The sequence below is a fragment of the Mobula hypostoma genome, chromosome 5 (assembly GCF_963921235.1).
Source record: "Mobula hypostoma chromosome 5, sMobHyp1.1, whole genome shotgun sequence".
NCBI classification, from domain to species: domain Eukaryota; kingdom Metazoa; phylum Chordata; class Chondrichthyes; order Myliobatiformes; family Myliobatidae; genus Mobula; species Mobula hypostoma.
This window is the reverse complement of record NC_086101.1, coordinates 124,312,096-124,331,177: the sequence shown is the minus strand read 5'-3', so window position 1 is coordinate 124,331,177 and position 19,082 is coordinate 124,312,096. Positions and strand designations below refer to the sequence as shown.

The following is a 19,082-nucleotide window of genomic DNA, read 5'->3' as shown; positions in this document are numbered from 1 at the left end:
TTCAATCAATCCATCCCAACGATTTTAAACCATTATCTCTTCTTCATTCATTCCTCCTCTCTCTCTCTTTCTCTCTCTCTCTCTCTCTCTCTCTCACTTTCTCTTACATTTACTCACATTCTCTTAATCATTCTGCAGTTGTCTTACCAGTAGATCAGTGTCATACTGAACATTACGTACCGAGGAAGTGGGTGAAAGTGGTCAAAAGGATTGATCTCTTTGTAGCCATCACTGTTGGGAATAACAATGGCATTTGTCTGAGTGGAGATGGTCACAACAAAACATGCAATCAATTACTATAGTGTGTGTAAAGTGATACATTTTGGAAGAGAACAAGCAAGACAAGGTAGACCAATGGCACAGCTCTAAAGGTTATGGAACAATGTGTACATGTGGATAAATCTTTGGTAGTAACCTTGATGGGCTGAATGGTGTGTTTCTTTCCCATAATGATTCTATGATTGTCTTTATTGTAAAACAACTGTTATTGCCTCATCAGAAAATGGGCTGTAAAACAATGGCTTTATTTTAAATATTGGATGAAAATCAGACATTAGTTGGACACAGAAACTAATTTAGTTACTGATACTTAAATTTTGATTCATACATGTGTCTGAGCATTGCTCAAGTTAGTAGGGAATGAAAGACACTGTGATAATTATCATAAACAAGAGGAAATCTGCAGATGCTGAAAATCCAAGCAACACACACAAAATGCTGGAGGAACTCAGCAGCTCAGGCAGCATCTATGAGAATTACGTGCAAGAGAAAATCTGCAGATGGTGGAACTCTTCAGGGTCTTGAGGAAGGGTCTTGGCCCAAAACATTGACTATACTCTTTTCCATAAATGCTGCCTGGCCTGCAGAGTTCCTCCAGCATTTTGTGTGTGATAGTTACCATCTCCATTCTCTTGCTAAAATACATCAAAATTCCCAAAGTCCTGGAACATTTTTTTCTTGAAGCATTCGTCTTGTCCAATTTGATATCTATTAACCTAGAAGATAAGTCATCTCCCAAGACAGTAGAAAATGGAGAGAGGTGAAAGCTAGTCGTTAGTTCATGAAAACATATTGGGCTAGTAGTTCATTCACATGTCCCAATATTTTGAGTAACTTAAAGCATTGTGGTTACTGAAGTCCTCATGTTCCAAAAAGGGGTATGGTCAATGGGCTTACTGCATGAACAAATCTGTACATTAATAGTTGATATATGAACTTGAAGTACAACCAACAGGATCACAGATGACACTAAATTCAGTAGTGTTATTTATGGTGAGGAGAATTATCTTCAGCTACAACAGTCAAACGCAGCAGAAGAAAGCAGCAATTGGATTTGGATTAAAAGGAAAGACAACAACTGGGCTGCAAGATGAAGACAGGAGGGTATGGAACTGAGGGGGGTGCATCTGGGATGCCGGGTAGCGCCATTGAGCCCTATGGAGACGTCGTGGACTTATCAACGAAATGTCAAAGAAGGAGGGTGCCCACCTGATGACCCCGATGACGTACCTACCCTCCCTCCTTGTCACCCACTGCCAAAATCGAGAGTGCCAACTTACCATAGGGATTGAAACATCAAGTCCTAGTAGCTCTACTGATATTGGTCAGTTGGAAAGCGGCGGGGGAGAAGGGTGACAGAGAAACAGCAGATAGTATTTAATCCTGATAAGTGTGAGACAATGCACTTCGGTTTGACTTGTTTTCCTTGGTAACAATGAGATTTAGAGGGGAGTTGAGGTGGACCTTGGGGTCTTGGAGTACTTGGAGGCACATGATAAAATAGGCCATAGTCAGCATGGTTTCCTTAAGGGAAAATCTTGCCTGACAAATCTGTTGAAATTCCTTGAAGAACTAACAAGCAGGGTAGACAAAGAAGAATCAGTTGATGTTGTGTACTTGAATTTTCAGAAGACCTTTGACAAGGAGCACACATGAGGCTGCTTAACAAGCTACAAGCCTATGGTATTACAGGAAAGATACTAGCATGGATAAAGCAGTGGATGATTGTCAGGAGGCAAAGAGTGGGAATAAAGGGAGCCTTTTCTGGTTGGCTGTCAGTGACTAGTGGTATTCCACAGGGGCCTGTGCTGGAACGGATTATTTTTACATTACGTGTTAATGATTTGGATGATGGAATTGTTGGCTTTGTTGCAAAGTTTGCAGACAATATGAAAATGGGTGGAAGAACAAGTAGTTTTGAGGAAATAGAGAGGATACAGAAGGACTTCGACAGATTGGGAGAATGGGCAAAGAAATGGCAGATGGAATACAATGTCAGAAAGTATATAGTTATACACTTTGTTAGAAGAAATGAAAGGGCTGGATATTTTCTAAATGGAGAGAAAATACAAAAAAAGTGAGGTGCAAAGGGACTTGGGAGTTCTTGTGCAGGATTCCCTAAAGATGAATTTGCAGGTTGAGTCCGTGGTGAGGAAGGCAAATGCAATGTTATTATTAATTTCTAGAGAACCAGAATACAAATGCAAGGATGTAATGTTGAGACTTTATAAAGCACTGGTGAGGCCTCGCTTGGAGCATTGTGAGCAGTTTTGGGCCCCTTATCTTAGAAAGGATGTGCTGACACTGGAGAGGGTTCAAAGGAGGATCACAAAAAGGATTCCAGGATTGAATGGCTTGTCATATGAAGAGTGCTTGATGGCTCTGGGACTGTATTTACCGGAATTCAAATGAATGAAGGGCGATGTCATTGAAACCTATCGAATGGTGAAAGGCTTTGAGTGGATGTGGATAGGATGTTTCTGATGATGGTAGAGTCTAAGACCAGAGGACTCAGCCTCAGAATATAGAGGTGTCCATTTAAAATGGAGAGAGGGGGAGCTTCTTTAGCCAGACAGTGGTGACTCTGTGGAATTCTTTGCCACAGGCAGCTGTGGAGGTCAAATCTTTATGTACAGTTAAGGCAGAGGTTCATAGTTTTTTGATTGGTCAGGGAATGAAGGGATCCGGGAATAAGGCAGGAGACTGGGACTGAGAGAAAAAATGGTGGGGCAGACTTGATGGGCCAAAATGGCCTAATCCTGATCCTATATTTTATGGTCTTATTATCTCAGACAACACAAACAAAATCCAAAGGTAAAATCACAAACAGTAGAACTAAAAATGGAACTCCTACAATTGAGCACTGAAGTCTTTAAGTACAGGATTTCCATGAAAAAATGTAGCAGGCAATAATTGGGAGTCTGAGACTTAAAAGGATAGCGGTAGCTAACTACACTCCGGGGAACTGATGTGCCGAAACTTGGATGTCTGCCACTGTTCAGTCAGGACCATGATAGATGCTTGTTATTTCTTTTCAGTGGTTACAAGATGGTCCTCTATAAGCAGCCTGAGGTCCAGATTGTCAGGCAACACAACTAGAAAGGGCAGTAAAAAAAGCTACGTCAGTTGGACTATTGAGTAAAAATATCAGGAGGTCATGATGATAGGATGGATTGTGGTCGTGGGGATGGTTTTGGTCTTTGGAGAAGATGCAGGAGATCTACTGAGATGTTACCTAGTTTGGAGCATATTAGCTATAAGGAGAAAGTAAACAGACTGGGATGGTTTTCTCTGGATTGTTGGAAGATGTGAGGTTGACATGAAAGAAGTGTGTTAAATAATGAGTCATAGATAGATAGTTAGAATCTTTTTCCCAAGATAGAAATTTGGAACACTAGATTGGATAGGTTGAGGGGGGGCAAAATTTAAAGGAGATTTGCAAGGCAAGCTCTTTTAAGCCAAGAGAGGAGAGATAGGTAGGCTCCTGTAACATGCTGCCAGTTGAACTGGTAGAACCAGATACGATAGGAACAGTCAAGAGACATTTCGACAGAGATATGAACATGTAGAGATTAGAGGCGCACTTCTCATGTGCAGGCAGATGAGATGAATTTGAATGGCATTGTGGTCAGTGCAGACATGATTGTCTAATACACCTTGTTCCTATTCTGTATAAAAAAGTTCTTTATAATGCAGTTTACTACGCCTAGGTTAAGTGTGAACATGTGAGAACAAATGTGAGATGGTATGAAGTTGATTCCTGTTCCAACAGGGTGCAAGTGAATGTCTCCAAAATCTCTCAGATTATTCCATTTGAAATTAAAGAAACTGCAAAGCCACATCCCACCCTGCTGCCCAGTGTAGTTGTCTCTTGTCTGATACAGTAAACACCTCAATTACAATCATTTATGTCCACATTTCTGAGAGATTTGAAAATGATAGTGTTCAGGAAGACAGGCACAGAAGAAAGGGTAGGCACACAATATAACCTCATTGTTGCAATTATGTTGTGCATCTTGGGATATTTATTCATCAATTTTTGATAGTGGCAGGACAAAGTTGCTGAGAAATCATACGTGTATTAGGTTACACTGTAAAAGGGGCAGGTGCAGCAGCAGAACTACGCACCACTCTTGGTTCTGTGAAGAGTGTGAAGAATTGGATGAGGTGCTGAAGAGCTGATATAAGGGAGGAAGAGTCTGAGTTTAGTGGAGAGACTGGAGAAAATGAGGTTATTCCATTTAAGTGAAGATCTTTCAGAAGATGTTTGGAAGCGATATGTAAATCATCTGGGTGTAGGAAAAGGAAAACTTTCCATATTTGGACTTATGATACTAGAAGAAGTAGCTTTTAAGTTGACTGTCTGAAGAGCCGGAAAGAAAACTTTACCTTTTGTAAGTATTCAGGACTAAGGATCAGATACCTGAAATATTACTTGTTTCTTTTTATACAGATGGTGTTCCCAACAATTTCTGCTTTTATTTCAGATTTTCAGCATCCACACTATTTTTGATTTGCATGGATTTGGAATAAGTTGCTTAGTAGAACCATAGAAGCGGATTCAATCGGACCATTTAAAAGAAAATTGGATTCACATTTTCAGGGATGCAGGGATATCGGGAAACATTCTGGAGCCAATGCTCAGCTTGAGGCTGAGATGTTATTAAAACCATTTTAGAGCACTCACATTAAACAGCAATCTCCTCTCCTGATTCCAAAGAGCTCAAGTAACAAGAGAGCACAAATAGATATGATTCTGCTGTCTTGTACTAGTCCACACATCCAAAATGTTCACATCTCTCAAACCATGCTGATGCCTTTTGGAGTTCTGGTGTGCTGAGGTTTCTGTAGTGGCTGGCAACATGTCAACACTGGTTGGCATGTAAATTGGTGTTGGTCCTTGGTGAATGCAGTTTAGTGACAGAAGGCTTAAGGTCAATTTTACATGTGGTGATGAAAGCATATGTTGAGCTTCAACACATTCTACCCTGCAACTGGTAAATAGAATTAAGATACTAAACAGCTATGATCTAACTGAATGGCAAAAGTGGTTTGAGAGCCAGTACTTGTTCCTGAGCTGGAGAGCTATGCCTGCACAACAGAAGCATTTCTCACCTTAGCTGCCAAATGCTCACGGCCTCTCAACTTTCAATATCCATTAAACAATAAAGAACTTTAATGCTTCTTCTATTAATTTCATATTTATTGGGGAAAATAATGTGCTCCATTCATTGAGACAAAGAAACATTTGCAACTGAATGGAACTAGCTTTCTTTTAGGAATTCTTACAATGAGATCTAGGGATCTGTTCCCTTTTGTCATTCATAATCTCTTACATACATACAATACCAACTGCAGGTTTTCTCTTGTTTGTGAGAGGAGTTAAAGGTTTGATATTTTCTGTATTTATGACAACAGGGATGGAATGCACCTCTGCAAGGGACTGGCAGCTAGCTGTTGGTGGACCTCGAAGGGCAGCTAAAGTTCCCCAACCATATCGCAGCCACCACTCTGAGACCAGACATTGTCCTGGTGTCTGAGGCTACTAAGCAAGTGGTGCTGCTGGAGCTGACAGTCCCATGGGAAGATAGCTTGGAAGGAGCCTTTGAAAGGAAGCTCTCCAAGTACGCAGGACTGGTCAGCAACTGTCAGCAGGCTGGATGGAGAGCGAGGTGTCTCCCAATGGAGGTTGGTTGTAGGGGATTCGTAGCCCATTCTTTGGTTAGAGCCTTCAGCATTTTGGGCATCGAGGGAGAGAGGAAGAGGAGAGCCATCCACAGTACCACCGATGCGGCAGAGAGGGCCTCAAGATGGCTGTGGCTCAAAAGAGGGGAGCCATGGAGTCATAAGTAGCTAGCCATCTGGACACAAGCTGGGGTCTGATCAGCCCCGGCTGGGTCACCTGGAGGAGGTTGTATGATGTTGAAAGACCCGAAACACCCGATGATTCCAGGAACATCACTGAAGATGTGTCCAGAAGCATCAATAGATGTATGTACACAACAACTCAGAGATCAAGGGATCTGTTCCTTTTTGTCATTCATAATCTCTTACATACATACCAACAGAACAAAGAACAAATACCAACTGCAGTTTTCTCTTGTTTGTGAGAGAGGAGTTAAAGTTTTGATATTTTCTGTATTTATGACAACAGGGATGGAATACATGCTGGTTTAAGGGGAAGTTGAGAAATGCTTCTCTCATCAGTCCTCCCCCTCTCCTTCACCTTACTTGCCTGCATTCTGCAACCCCTTCTCTTTTGTGCATGCCCATCAACTTCCCTTTGATTGTGAATTAGATCAAAACTCTTGAAAGAAAATTCAATGTTAAATTGTGAGATAAAATCCCAAAAATCACTTGCAGCCTAAATACTGTACGTCTATGGAAGCATCTCTTGTTTCATATTTATTCATGGTATAGGAGGAGACCATGCACCATGGAGTCTCTGCCAGCTTTCAGAGCACTCCCACTGGTCCCATGTCCCATCCATTTCCCAGCAACCTGTTCCCCTTCACATCCGCCAAATGTGGATGGGGATTGGGGGAGCAGAGGAGTGAGGGGCAAAGGATGAAGTCAAGGGTTGAAGAAGAGGGGTACCAGGGAAGGTGGGGTGAGAGTAAGACAGAAAGTGAATTGAAGAGAAGGAAAATGGAGAGGAGAAATGGGACAGGGAAATCAGTAAGCTGCAGTGCGGTGATGGGAAAGGGTGATAGGAACATAAATGGGGAAGAAGAGAGGAGGTGAGGGGGAGAGTAGAGTGGGGAAGGGGAAATTGGAGGGTAAAAGACAGAAAAATGAGGAAGGGGACAGAGAGAATTAGAATCAGGTTTATTTTCACTGAGATATGTTGTGATATTTGTTGTTTTGTGGCAGCAATGCAGTGCAATACGTAAACAATTACTATAAATTACAATACATATGCAAAAATATAAATAACAAGAGCAAAAAGAAAGGTTATGTTTGTGGGTTTATGGTTTAAGAATGGATTTTGGGAAGCAGGAAGTGGGAGCGAGAAAGGGGGAGGGAAGTGGGGAACGGGGAGAGAGAGGGGAGTAGAGAAGAGCTGAAGGATATAGAGGGAGATGGGAGGGGAGAGGGGAGTTAGGAAGAATGGCTGAGGACTTGGTGAGGTGAAGGGAAAGAGTGATGAGCAGCGGGCTAAGTGTGGGAGGGGATGCAAGTGAGGGATTATGATAAGGGGAATGAGAAGGGCTGAGAGAGTGTGGAAAGGGTGAGAAGAAGGGGAAAATGAGAGAGAGAGAGGGGAAAACGTAAGAGGAAGACGAAGGGGTGAGCAAGGGGTGTAGTGGTAATTCAGGGAGAAGTGAATAGTGAGAGGGACTGGAGAGAAGCATATGAAGTAGGTTAGAGGGAATAAATGGGTAAAAGAGAGAGGGGACTGGAAGAAACACATGGCTAGGGAGATAGTATTAGGAGTTAGTGAAGATGTGGTTGGGCATGGTTGAGAAGAGAGCAGGTAAAACAAAAAGGGAAAGAAGAGCTGTGAGAGAAGGCATGGAGAGTATTGATAGATAGGACAGAAGGGAAAGGATAAGAACTGGAAAAAGAGGGAGAGAAAGAGGTAAAGGGGCAAATGAATTAGAGAAGAGGTGAGCGATATTGGCATTTGTGAGCAGAGAGAACAAAGAAGATTGAAGAGAAAAATTGGATGGGAGAAGGGAGCAGAGAAAGGAGGGATGAGTAGGGAGGAGTTGAGAGAATTGTCAGAATTGATATATTGGTTTGTAAAATAGTGATTAGAAAAAATATTTTGTTGCTGTATATTATGTGCTGAGAAGATTTAAATTTGAAGAGATTTTTTTTTACAATTCATGTCCTTATTAACCCTGCTCTGAAAAAAATTATTAATTCTGCACAGAAAAATTTGGCAGCAGGTTTATTTTGCATTCCCGATTTAAGGGCTAACTTATCTCAGCAGATTGTGGGCATTGGAAGCCTGTCTTTAAAAAGAACATCACAGAGCCTTTCAGGTTCCTATTCAGCAGTAACCCACCTCCTTGAACCATCGGTCTGATAAGACTTGTGTGTAGAATGGAGGGCGCCATACTACTACAGATCACAAACTGATTGTGTATTTGAGTGTCAAATAGCCAGCCCAAATAAAGCACTCTTGTTACTTCACAATGTCTCTCAATTCTTGCAGCACAGTTCGTAGCCCATAATGTACCTGACTCAGAAATATCTCTTAACAACCTATTGTTTATTAAATTACATTATTCTACCTAAAAATCAATAAAGGAAAGAAATTATGTAATCCAATCCTTCTGAAACTTTAATCTGTAAAAAGTGTACCAACAAAAACAGGAAAGGATTTGCTGTCTTTGGCTCAGTCTTTTATCTCTGTTGACTTTGGAAAGTTTTATTTGTGAGCTGAGAGCCTGCACAGAAACACATCAGACATTGGGGGAGAATTTCACAAAGCACTAGAGTGAACATTTGGTGTGCTGATGTACAATGGAGGTTGTACTAACCTGGCTGGACAGGGATCCATGCTACACTCCCGTAATTTGGGTTTGGGCTTTACGTTTTCAGGATAGTAGTGACAATACTGGTCAGACACAACACGCTTGCTTCGCAGATCATAGCATTCAGCCGAAGTCAGCTGGTACCCTGACAGCAGAAGGGCAATGAGTTAAAACCAACCACCAACCAGGATTTTGTTCAACCACATTCACTTCTGACAGAAATTTTGCTTATTACTGGGTGAAGATACATATGAACATAAACTATTGATTTTTCAGAATCAGAATCAGGTTTATTATCAGGTACATTATGCCGTGAAATATGTTAAAATTCTTCTGGATTTACTAGCATTCCTTTTGATCTTCAACCTGGCAATTCGGATTAACCTCAACTGCACCAATTTGCCCAATACAGAAACATTGGGCCAAGACATTTCCTGAGCTGAAAATTTCTGTCATTTCTGATAAGATTATTATATCCTTAGCTTTAATTCAACTGAAGCTTCAACTGCCTGAGGGTTAATGATGTGGAATTTTCTCCCTCAGCCTTCCTACTTCATTTTCCCCCCACCCCCACTGATAGTTTCCTCTCTGTCTAAATGCTCACGTGCCTACTCGAATCTTCTTCTCATTGTCTCAATGTCAGAAGATTAGCAGTGAGATGTTAATAGTAATTAACATTAACATCTCAATGTTAATGGACAGCATGCTCCAGTTACGCTCCCTAGGACCTACGCTCAGAATGCTGTACAAATATGAACTGTTGTACTGAGGTACAACCATCATGGAAAATGCAAGAGTACTACTTAGCTTGGAAGCTCAGAAAGTCTTTCCAATCCCAACAAATTTCAAACAAGTGATAGAAAAGTAACATCCATGATTTTGACAACTGTTCTGATGTCCTCATCATTGGATCAGTACAGAGAATACTCAGCAATAAATTCTGCAGTTAAATAAATAGCCCAGCTCCTCCACATTTAATATTTGGAAATCCCCTTGATGAAGTATTCTTTTACATTACTTGACTTAAAAAAACCTTCTAATTTGCCAAAAAGTAAAATTAAATTAAAATGGAAAATATACTTAAAAAGGTATTCTTCACTATTCATCTGTACATAGGAAGATTGCCCTTAAAATAAAAAAAATCTGTTCAATTCCGTCTCAAATGTGGATCTCAAATATAAGGCACTTATTCTGTGAAATAAAGAAATTTGCACAAGATTCTGCCTGTAGAAATTTCAGTCTTTTTCTAATATTACAGAACATAATATGACTTGGATATTATTGGCTAAGGCAGCATTTATTGGTCACTCTTAATTGCTCCTGAATTGAGGAGACGGTAAAGAATCAATTTCCTGTAAGGGTCTGGTCACAGAAAAACAGGTTGAGTTAGTTTTATCCCATGCAAGTCAGTGAATCAGATAAGATTTAAAAAAAAACAATATCTCCATAACTAAGACTAGATATTTGCTTCAATTCTCAGATGTAAAAAAAATGCAGATAGTTGAATTTAAATCCCTCAGCATTATGCTGGGATACAAACACATGTTTCTGTATCAATAATCCAGAGCTCAGTCTGTTTGTCTAGTCATTTAACCAGTGTGGAAACTAATCTAATTTGACTTTTTGCTTATGCTGATGCAGTGGATCTCAAATATAAGGCACTTAAATTTGAAATGTTAAAAATTGAAAATGCAGACTCACAGCTCCCACCGGGCTACCCAGTGCATGAAATCAATAAAATGCTGCACAGAGATGGTTGTGGGCCTTTCGCTTCCAGTAATCTCTGTTTTATGCAGGCTTTTCCTATCCTTAACTTACTCAAAATTATAAACATCCATTCTAACGTGAGTCGATGAGGTAAAATCAAAACTATTTTTCCTGATTTTTCTTCATGGGTTGGTACTTCACTTGGAATATTTGATGCATTCCTTGATTACTACATATAACCACCTTCAACTGCTGAACCTGTGCTCCTCCATGTTGAGCAACATCTGGAAGATGAACTTTAAATAACAAGAGCACAGTATGTATTCTGATCTCTGAGGATCTAACCCGGCATATCAACACAGCTATAAAGAAGGCAGGACAGCAGCTATATTTCATTAGAAGTTTGAAGAGATTTGGTTTGTCACCTAAAACACGGGACAATTTCCATAGCTGTACCATGGAGAGCATTCTGACATGCTGCATCACTCTCTGGTATGGAGTGGGGTGGGGGGGTGCGGTGCTACTGAACAGAAACAAAAGAAGCTACAGAAAGTTGGGTACGAGACTCTGTAGTATCCAAGACATCTTCAAGGAGCGGTGCCTCAGGAAGGTGACTTCTATTATTAAGGACCACCATCACCAGGGCATGCCCTCTTCTCATTGTTACCATCAGGAAGGAGCTACAGAAGCCTGAAGACACACATTCAGTGATTCAGAAACAGCTTCTTCCCCTCTGCCATATGATTCCTAAATGGACATTGAACTCATGAACACAACCTCACTTGTTTAAAAATATATATTATTTCTGTTTATTTTGCACTATTTTTATCTGTTATATATAGATAAAATATATAAATATATTTACTGCTATTTATTTATTTATTTCCATATTATCATGTATTGCATTGAACTGCTGCTGCTAAGTTAACAAATTTCATGACACACACCAGTGATAATAAACCTGATTCCGATTCTGAAAGGGGGACCTCAACTTGCTTCATCAAGGATGACGTAGTGGCAGCAATAGTGCTCAAAAGATGAGATATTGGCTCAATAAAAGCGGTGACACCATTGATGTAAAAACTGCTTTGACTGAGACCAAACAGTTGTAGAAATTGTACCTCCACCACAAGTCGCAGAGCATGGAAAGAAATCAGTCTCCCTCCATTGATGTATGATTGGCTGGTAGAAGAAAAATTGGACCACACTTTCTCCTGTACCCACGTATTGTATCTGAAAAAGACCAACAATAAGGTAATTATCTTAAACATGTACACTTCTGAAAAAATGTTCACCTCATCTCCTCAGTTACCAGATCTAATTACAGCACTAACTATTGAACTGTGTTAAACTCACATGACCCTTTGTTAATAAAATTATTTCTTTCTCTCCCTCATTGTTTATTTTTTATCATTTAATATAGCATGGCAGCAGACCAGTAGTGTAGTGTAACAGCCAATAATATCACTAAATGGTGTTACCTGGAAGCCATGATAAAATTATAAAGCATGGGTTAAAGCAGGAGTAAATGTAACTCTAAGTAAGAACAATCTGTCTTGAAAGGCTGGAACTCATCTCCTAAGTTACAGAGAAAGGTTGAACAAGTTAGGTCTTTATTCTTTGGAACGTAGAAGGTTGAGGGGGGACTTGATAGAGGTATTTAAAATAATGAGGGGGATAGATAGAGTTGACGTGGATAGGCTTTTTCCATTGAGAGTGGGGGAGATTCAAACAAGAGGACATGAGTTGGGAGTTAAAGGGCAAAAGTTTAGGGGTAACATGAGAGGGAACTTCTTTACTCAGAGAGTGGTAGCTGTGTGGAATGAGTTTCCGGCAGAAGTGGTTGAGGCAGGTTTGATGTCGTTTAAAGTTAAATTCAATAAATATATGGACAGGAAAGGAATGGAGGGTTATGGGCTGAGTGCAGGTCAGTGGGACTAGGTGAGAGTAAGAATTCGGCATGGACTAGAAGGGCCGAGATGGCCTGTTTCCGTGCTGTAATTGTTATATGATTATATGTTTAAGTCAATTTTGGGTTCAGATAATGGTTGAAATATTGATCTTATCCGATTCCCTCAGTTGTACACTAGTTACATTTTCTTGAGTGGCAGAGGGTTTGGAATGATTTCCAGGATCACACATGCAGTTTCGGAAAGCCGATGATGTGTTCAATTTCCATGGAGTGTAACTGAAAGAACTTCTTTCGAACATGGAAATCACCTTCCTAAAACCTTCCTCATAATCTAGTTAAAGAAATTGAACACATGTAGCTGTCACATCCCTGATGCCTTATTGCATACAGCTGCTAATAATTCCACTTTTGAATTACAGTATCTGCAGTTCATGTTCACCATTGGTACTTCAGTACTCAAACTCATTGTGAGCACGATACTTTCCATCAACCCACTACCTCCCATGCAAACAGACAGAGAAATGCACACAAAGCAGAATGTCCCAACTGGATCATTGCAGCTGCCCCCCCCCCAAAAAAATGGAGTGATACTGTGTGGTATACTCTTTAGGTATGTGAGCCTGCTTACAAGTTCCTCTTCTACCTTTTGATAGTGTTCCACGGTGCACTGATTTTGTTTTCAAATGTGCTGGAATATGATTACAGTTAATCACCTTTGTATTTAAGGGCATACCAAAACCATTTCCCTAGCTTAGCGCATGCCGAGTCAAGCAGTTGTTAGTACATTACGTTGCATCTATCAGTTTCGGTACCCAGAGAGGGAGAGAGGTACATGCAGCACTGGTGTGCCTTGCACAGAGAGGTGTTGTGTGAAGATTGGCTACAGCTGCAGGAGAAGGAAGGGAGCATGATCCAAGATTCACTGAAAGGGCCTTAGAGAGGCTGGAGAACAGATGATTTAGTGTCAGGGAGCCATGGACACCATGGAGGGCTTCTGCTTAATTCTCCTGTCAATCTGAAGATTGATCAGGAAATCTCTGTTTGCACATCGTATCCAGCAATTCCATGTCTGTGAGTTACTGCACTTTACAATGCCAGCAAAGCCTATTTCCCACTCTGCCTCATCCTCTGGGTTGAAGGAGACTTTTTTTTATATATTAAGTGCAATCGTGAACAATAGCCAGATCAGAAATGCTGATCAAGTCAACTAGTTCCCAAAGAGAACTCTGATAGGCCAATCAGATGGTTCACTGCTGCTCGACGATAGAACAAAAAACAGGCACAAGGGTCTCTAGCCCCTGTACCCCAGAAACACACCTGAGCAGTGCGGCGGACGTATGTGCTATGCATGACCTGATCTGAAAGCATCATGTTGACTCATATCAGATCGTGTTCAAGGTGGAACAGCTTCATCAAGGATGGGGTGATCAGCACAGATGGACAAATTATACCTCCACTACCTCAATCTCTTTGAAGTGACCTATCTCGTGCACCAGTGAACGGTAAGCTGGGAGATGTGGCAGAAACCAGCACCAACAAGTCAGTATGGTCCTGAGTCCAGGACACTGAGAGTGAACTGTAAGAATACATAGACTGTGAAAGCAGTCCACTCCTGTGGATGAGGTTGCAGAAAGGCACAGATCTTAGAAAGGGCAGCCCCTGTAAGTGTAGATATGTACTGCTCCAACAGGAAATCTAAATAATGCCATAAACTCTGAGTGGATGAAGACATGGATGAAGCCCTCGTGCCTCTGGGACCACTTTTCCATTTTCTTGTTAGTCAGAAGAGGAATGGTCAGTCCTGACGAATTCCAGAGGAAGTCTGCTTTGATTCTGAAAAGCATTCGGAGGTGTAAGTAAAGCAAGTAGTTTAGTGTGAGCAGTTAACCCCAGAGTGCCATAGGGCAGCCTGATAGAGTTCAGTGTGAATGTGGCTCCACTGCAGTGGGAGCAGCTTTAGTAAAAGCTGAGCCTCCTGTGACTGAACAAACATCTTGTTTGGGACAGCAATGTTGAAAGCCATGTTGGAAGAATAAAAAATGGGCAATGGGCAATTGTTGATATCACTGTGGGGGATTCCTCACTGGACCACTTCTTCCAGCATTAATGAAAATCCAAAATGCTTGGTGCTATGGGGGGGGGGGGGTATGGATATGGTTGAATTTTGCTCGTTTTGATCATTTTCACGGCTGGATGATACCATTTTCACTACCCCATGAGGACAAGTTTCTATTGTGTAATTTTTCCAGCTGAGATGCTACAGGTGATCGTAAAAAGATGGGAGCAAGATATTCTAGCGTCATTTGTCCAAGAGCAGTGACCATTCTACAGCATAGAGCTGATTTCTTGGCACGGCAGAAAGTCCTAGCAATGATTTATGCCCTTATAGGTTGTGAGTAAAGCCTTTTCCTCTTGTTATTTTGAGGAATCATTTCAGTAGCTGGGACAGTTCCAAATCCGTGCTGCTGGGTCGGTACTGAACGGGCTCCTTTCGTGCTGCACCCCAACACCATTCTTATGACTGGCAGGAGTTAACTGTAAAAGAACCCAGGACCAAGGTGGAACTCACCACTGTTGTTGTGACAGAAGGGGAGGGAAAGCAAGATCTTGTTGTCTATTAATGCTAACAAACAGCTTGGTGGTTGAGCTGATGATTTAGCTCCAAGCTACAGAACATGATATAACAGTGATCCTAGAGAGCTAGCATGTAATTTGCCTATACTTTCTGTCTGATTCCTTTAGGTGGATTTCTAGCTTTGAAGAGGGCATTGATGACAGGTCTTCATTATCCTGCATTTATTAGTATTCATTCCAACTGGAACTCACAATGAATTTCAAAAGAATGCTAATTTAAAACCCCCTGGAAAAGACACTCATATTTTACTTAAGAAACCTGCTGGAATTAAGCAAAATAAATTAATGCTCTGGGAAATTTCCAAATTTTATATCAATAATTTCAGTCCTGAACTAATGAAACATTTGAATTCAGGGGAGCCAGCAGATCTTCACTCATTCAAAGTGTTAGATTGAAGCATGTAAAATTATATTTGTTATTAATGGAAGTAGAATTGAATAATTTAAGATGATGATTTACCTTCACAGTGAAATCTGCTCCGAGTGGTCCTTTTGCTCTCAGAATCTCCTTCTCCGGAAGTTTCTGGAAATCGAAGCTGGTGTTTACACTGTTGAAGGATCCGGGTGCACTGAGGTTGCTCTCTCCTTTCTGGCCCAAAAGAGTCTTTGTTTCCAAATCTTGGGAAAATTATTTAAAGAAAGTAATTCAGAACAGATTTTAGACACATCGAACTGGAAATTCTATCTCACAGTGCAACATTTATATGCACAAGGGAAGAGACTTTATTTGGGAAATTGACTGTGAAATCTAAATGTGTAGTAGCTGAGTGGTCTGCAAATCTTGTGGGACCTACATGTGTCCAACGCATGGGGATAGCATGTAATGGCTAGGGAGGATCAAAGTTGTTCAATGCGTGCAAGAATACCATTCACTAAACTTCACTGCTTAATGTGTGCCCATGAACAGTTTGCTTCAATGAGACTGTCAGCACTTGAAACCAGATTCAGGAGGTACACTTGTTAAAGAACTAATTCCTTAAGGTGGTCCCTCATCCTCCAACCTAAATACATAGACGATAGGACCAAATCTTGAACCTCTGTCTCCAAATCAGTGTAGAGGGAGCATCTTCACCAGACGGACTGCTATAGATAAAGATGGTGGCTGACCTCAGACTTCTCAAAGGCAATTGGGATGGGAAATACAGTATATGCTGGCCTTTATAAATAGGATTTTGATGGAAGCACCCAGCATCAGACACTGAGCAATATATTGAAAACACTAAACGGACAGAGTCATTACAGCGTGGAAACAGGCCTTTGGCCCAGCTAGCCCATGCCATCCTGTGGTGCATAGTGAGCTATACCCATCTGCCTGCACTTGGCCCATAGCCCTCTAAACTTCTCCCATCCATGAACTTATCTGAGTATCTGTTAAATGTTACTAATGTGCCTGCCTTTAACCACTATTTCTGGCCACTCATTCTGAATATGCACCAACTGCTGCAAGAAACACCTGCCCCTGATGTCCCTTTTAAATTTCTCATCTTTGATCTGAAACCTATGCCCTCCTGTCTTTAGCATCTCCTAAATGGGAAAGAAGACTGCACATGACTGGAATCCAAACCTACATTCCAATTTGAAAGGAGGTGGATAGAGACTGTAGACGTTGGAACATGGAGCAATGGAAAACAAACTGCGGGAGGAACTCTGCAGGTCAGGCAGCATCTGTGGAGGACAAGGGATTGGGTCAAGATACTGCATCAGGGCTGAGTGAGTAAAGGGGAGATAGCCAGTATATTGAGATTGTTATGAAACACACCCAACAGCATCAGCTTCTGGGGTTTAGACGCTCCAACTCTCCAGAGTATGGATAGCTGGCACAACCCCTTTAACGGTTCAGGACGATCACATTAATTGACGATCAGGTTTTGGGTGCCAAGTATTCAGTACTTACAGAGCACCTGAATGGAGTTTCAGTGTTCAATCGTAAGCCCAACTAAGGATTTCATCTAGCATTTTCTTTGTGTTCATTTCTACTTCCAGCTTTATACAATGTCTCAATCCTTGCCCCGGATACTCCAGCATTTCGGTCCTACCCATCCTTGTTAAGGCCTCACGTCACAGTACAATCGAGCCAATATGGACTCTGCAGGGTATAAGAGTCTTTTCCAATCAACAGTGAGTGCCTTCCCAGACAGAGCTTGGAAATATATGACCTCCAGGTCGTCGTGTGTCAAGTTTTGCAAGAAGGAAGCCAGAGTCACTCACGTGAGGCAGTAGGTTGCTCTACTGAGTCAGTACATCTTCCAACCTCTTTGATGGTGATCTGGGTTCTTGCCACGGCTTCCTCACCCAATGCTCATTAGTATTCAAACTCCAGTCATCCCAGTTCATTGGGAGCGCAGAAAGGTGGCTTTCATTATCTCTCTTCTGACAGGACAAGCCCTGGCCTGGGCCACTGCTCGTTGGGAATGAAGGTCAGAGATTCACTTGGATTTGGAGGAATTCATGGCTGCCATGAGGAAGGTTTCCAACACCCTGCCAGAGTGAGCTGAGCCTTGGACTGCCTGATGACATGTACAAAAGGGACGGGTTGCACCTGAACCAGAAGGGGACTAGTACTCTCACAGGTAGGTTTGTTGGAGCTGTAGGGAAGGGTTTAAACTAATTTGGCAGGGGATGGGAAATGGAGTAAGGGGACTCAGGATAGGGTGGATGGTATAAAAACTAATATAGTGTGCAGGCAGACTGTCAGGAAGGGCGGACAGATGATAGGATAAAATTGTAGCCAGCAGGGTGAGTATCAGTGTATTAGTGATGGAGAATCAAAGACGGTAGCAAATGCAGTACCCAAAGTGTTATATCTCAATGCACGGAGCATAAGAAATAAGATGGATGATATTGTTACACTTTTTCAGATTGTCAGGTATGAATTTCATCCATCACTGAATCGTGGCTGAAGGATGGTCACAGTTGGGAGATGAATATCCAAAGTTACATGTTGTATCAGAGGGATAGGAAGGTAGGTTGCGGGGGGGGGGGTGCATGGCTCTAATGGTAAAGAATGTCATCAAATTATTAGAAAGGTGTGACATAGGATCAGAAGATGGTGTATCCTTGTGGGTTGAGTTAAGAAACTGCAAGGGTAAAAGACCCTGATGGCAGTTATATGCAGGCCTCCAAACTGTTGCTGGGATGTGGACTACAGATTACAATGGGAAATAGAAAAGGTGTGTCAAAAGGGCAATGTTGCAATAGTCATAGGAAATTTTAACATGTGGGTTGATTGGGAAAATCAGTTTGGAAATGGGTCCCAAGAGAGTGAATTTGTTGAATGCCTCTGAAATAGCTTTTTAGAAGAGTTTGTCATTGAGCCTACTATACTGGATTGGGTGTTGTGTAATGAACTGGAAGTGATTATGGAGCTTAAGGTAAAGAAACCCTGAGGAGGCAGTGATCACAGATTGAGTTCAACTCAAAATTTGATAGAGAGAAAGTAAAGTCTGACACAGCAATATTTCCGTGGAGTAAAGGGAATTACAGTGTTATGAGAGAGGAGTTGGCCAAAGTAAACTGGAAGGAGATGCTGGCATGGATGACAGCAGAGAAACAAAGAAATACTCAAATAGCAAAATGGTACAAACATGGCTGACAGAGGAAGTCAAAGCTAATGTAAAAGTAAAAGGGATGGCATACAGCAAAGCAAAAATTAGCGGGAAGATAGAGGATTGGAAAGTTTTTAAAAACCTACAGAAAGCAACTAAAAGAATCATTAGGAAGGAATAATTGAAATATGAAAGCAAGCTAGAAAGCTATGTCAAGGTGGATAGATAAAGCTTTTTCAAGTATATAAAAAATAAAAGAGAAATGAGAGTAGATATAGGGCAGCTAGAAAGTGAGGCCAAAGAAATAATAACAGGAGACAAGGACATGGCAGATGAACTAAATGAGTATTTTGCATCATTCTTCACTGTGGAAGACACTAGCAGGGTGCCAGATGCTGAAGGGTGTGAAGGAAGAGGAGTGAGTGCTGTTACTATTACAAGAGAGAAGGTGCTCAAAAATCTGAAAGACCTAAAGGTACATAAGTCACCCGGACGAGATGAACTGCACCCTAGGGTTCT

General features: G+C 41.4%; 1 protein-coding gene across 1 annotated transcript in view; it reads right to left on the bottom strand.

The window, feature by feature from the left end:
- LOC134346985 (ADAMTS-like protein 1) overlaps window positions 1-19,082 on the bottom strand; it is a 546,173-nt gene that overhangs the window by 145,427 nt on the left and 381,664 nt on the right. The window contains exons 9-12 of the mRNA XM_063048923.1: window positions 15,479-15,636; window positions 11,594-11,705; window positions 8,772-8,910; window positions 181-231 (exon numbers count right to left, since the gene is read on the bottom strand). Of these exons, the coding sequence (XP_062904993.1) occupies window positions 181-231; window positions 8,772-8,910; window positions 11,594-11,705; window positions 15,479-15,636 (460 nt within the window). The remainder of the gene's footprint in view (window positions 1-180; window positions 232-8,771; window positions 8,911-11,593; window positions 11,706-15,478; window positions 15,637-19,082) is intronic.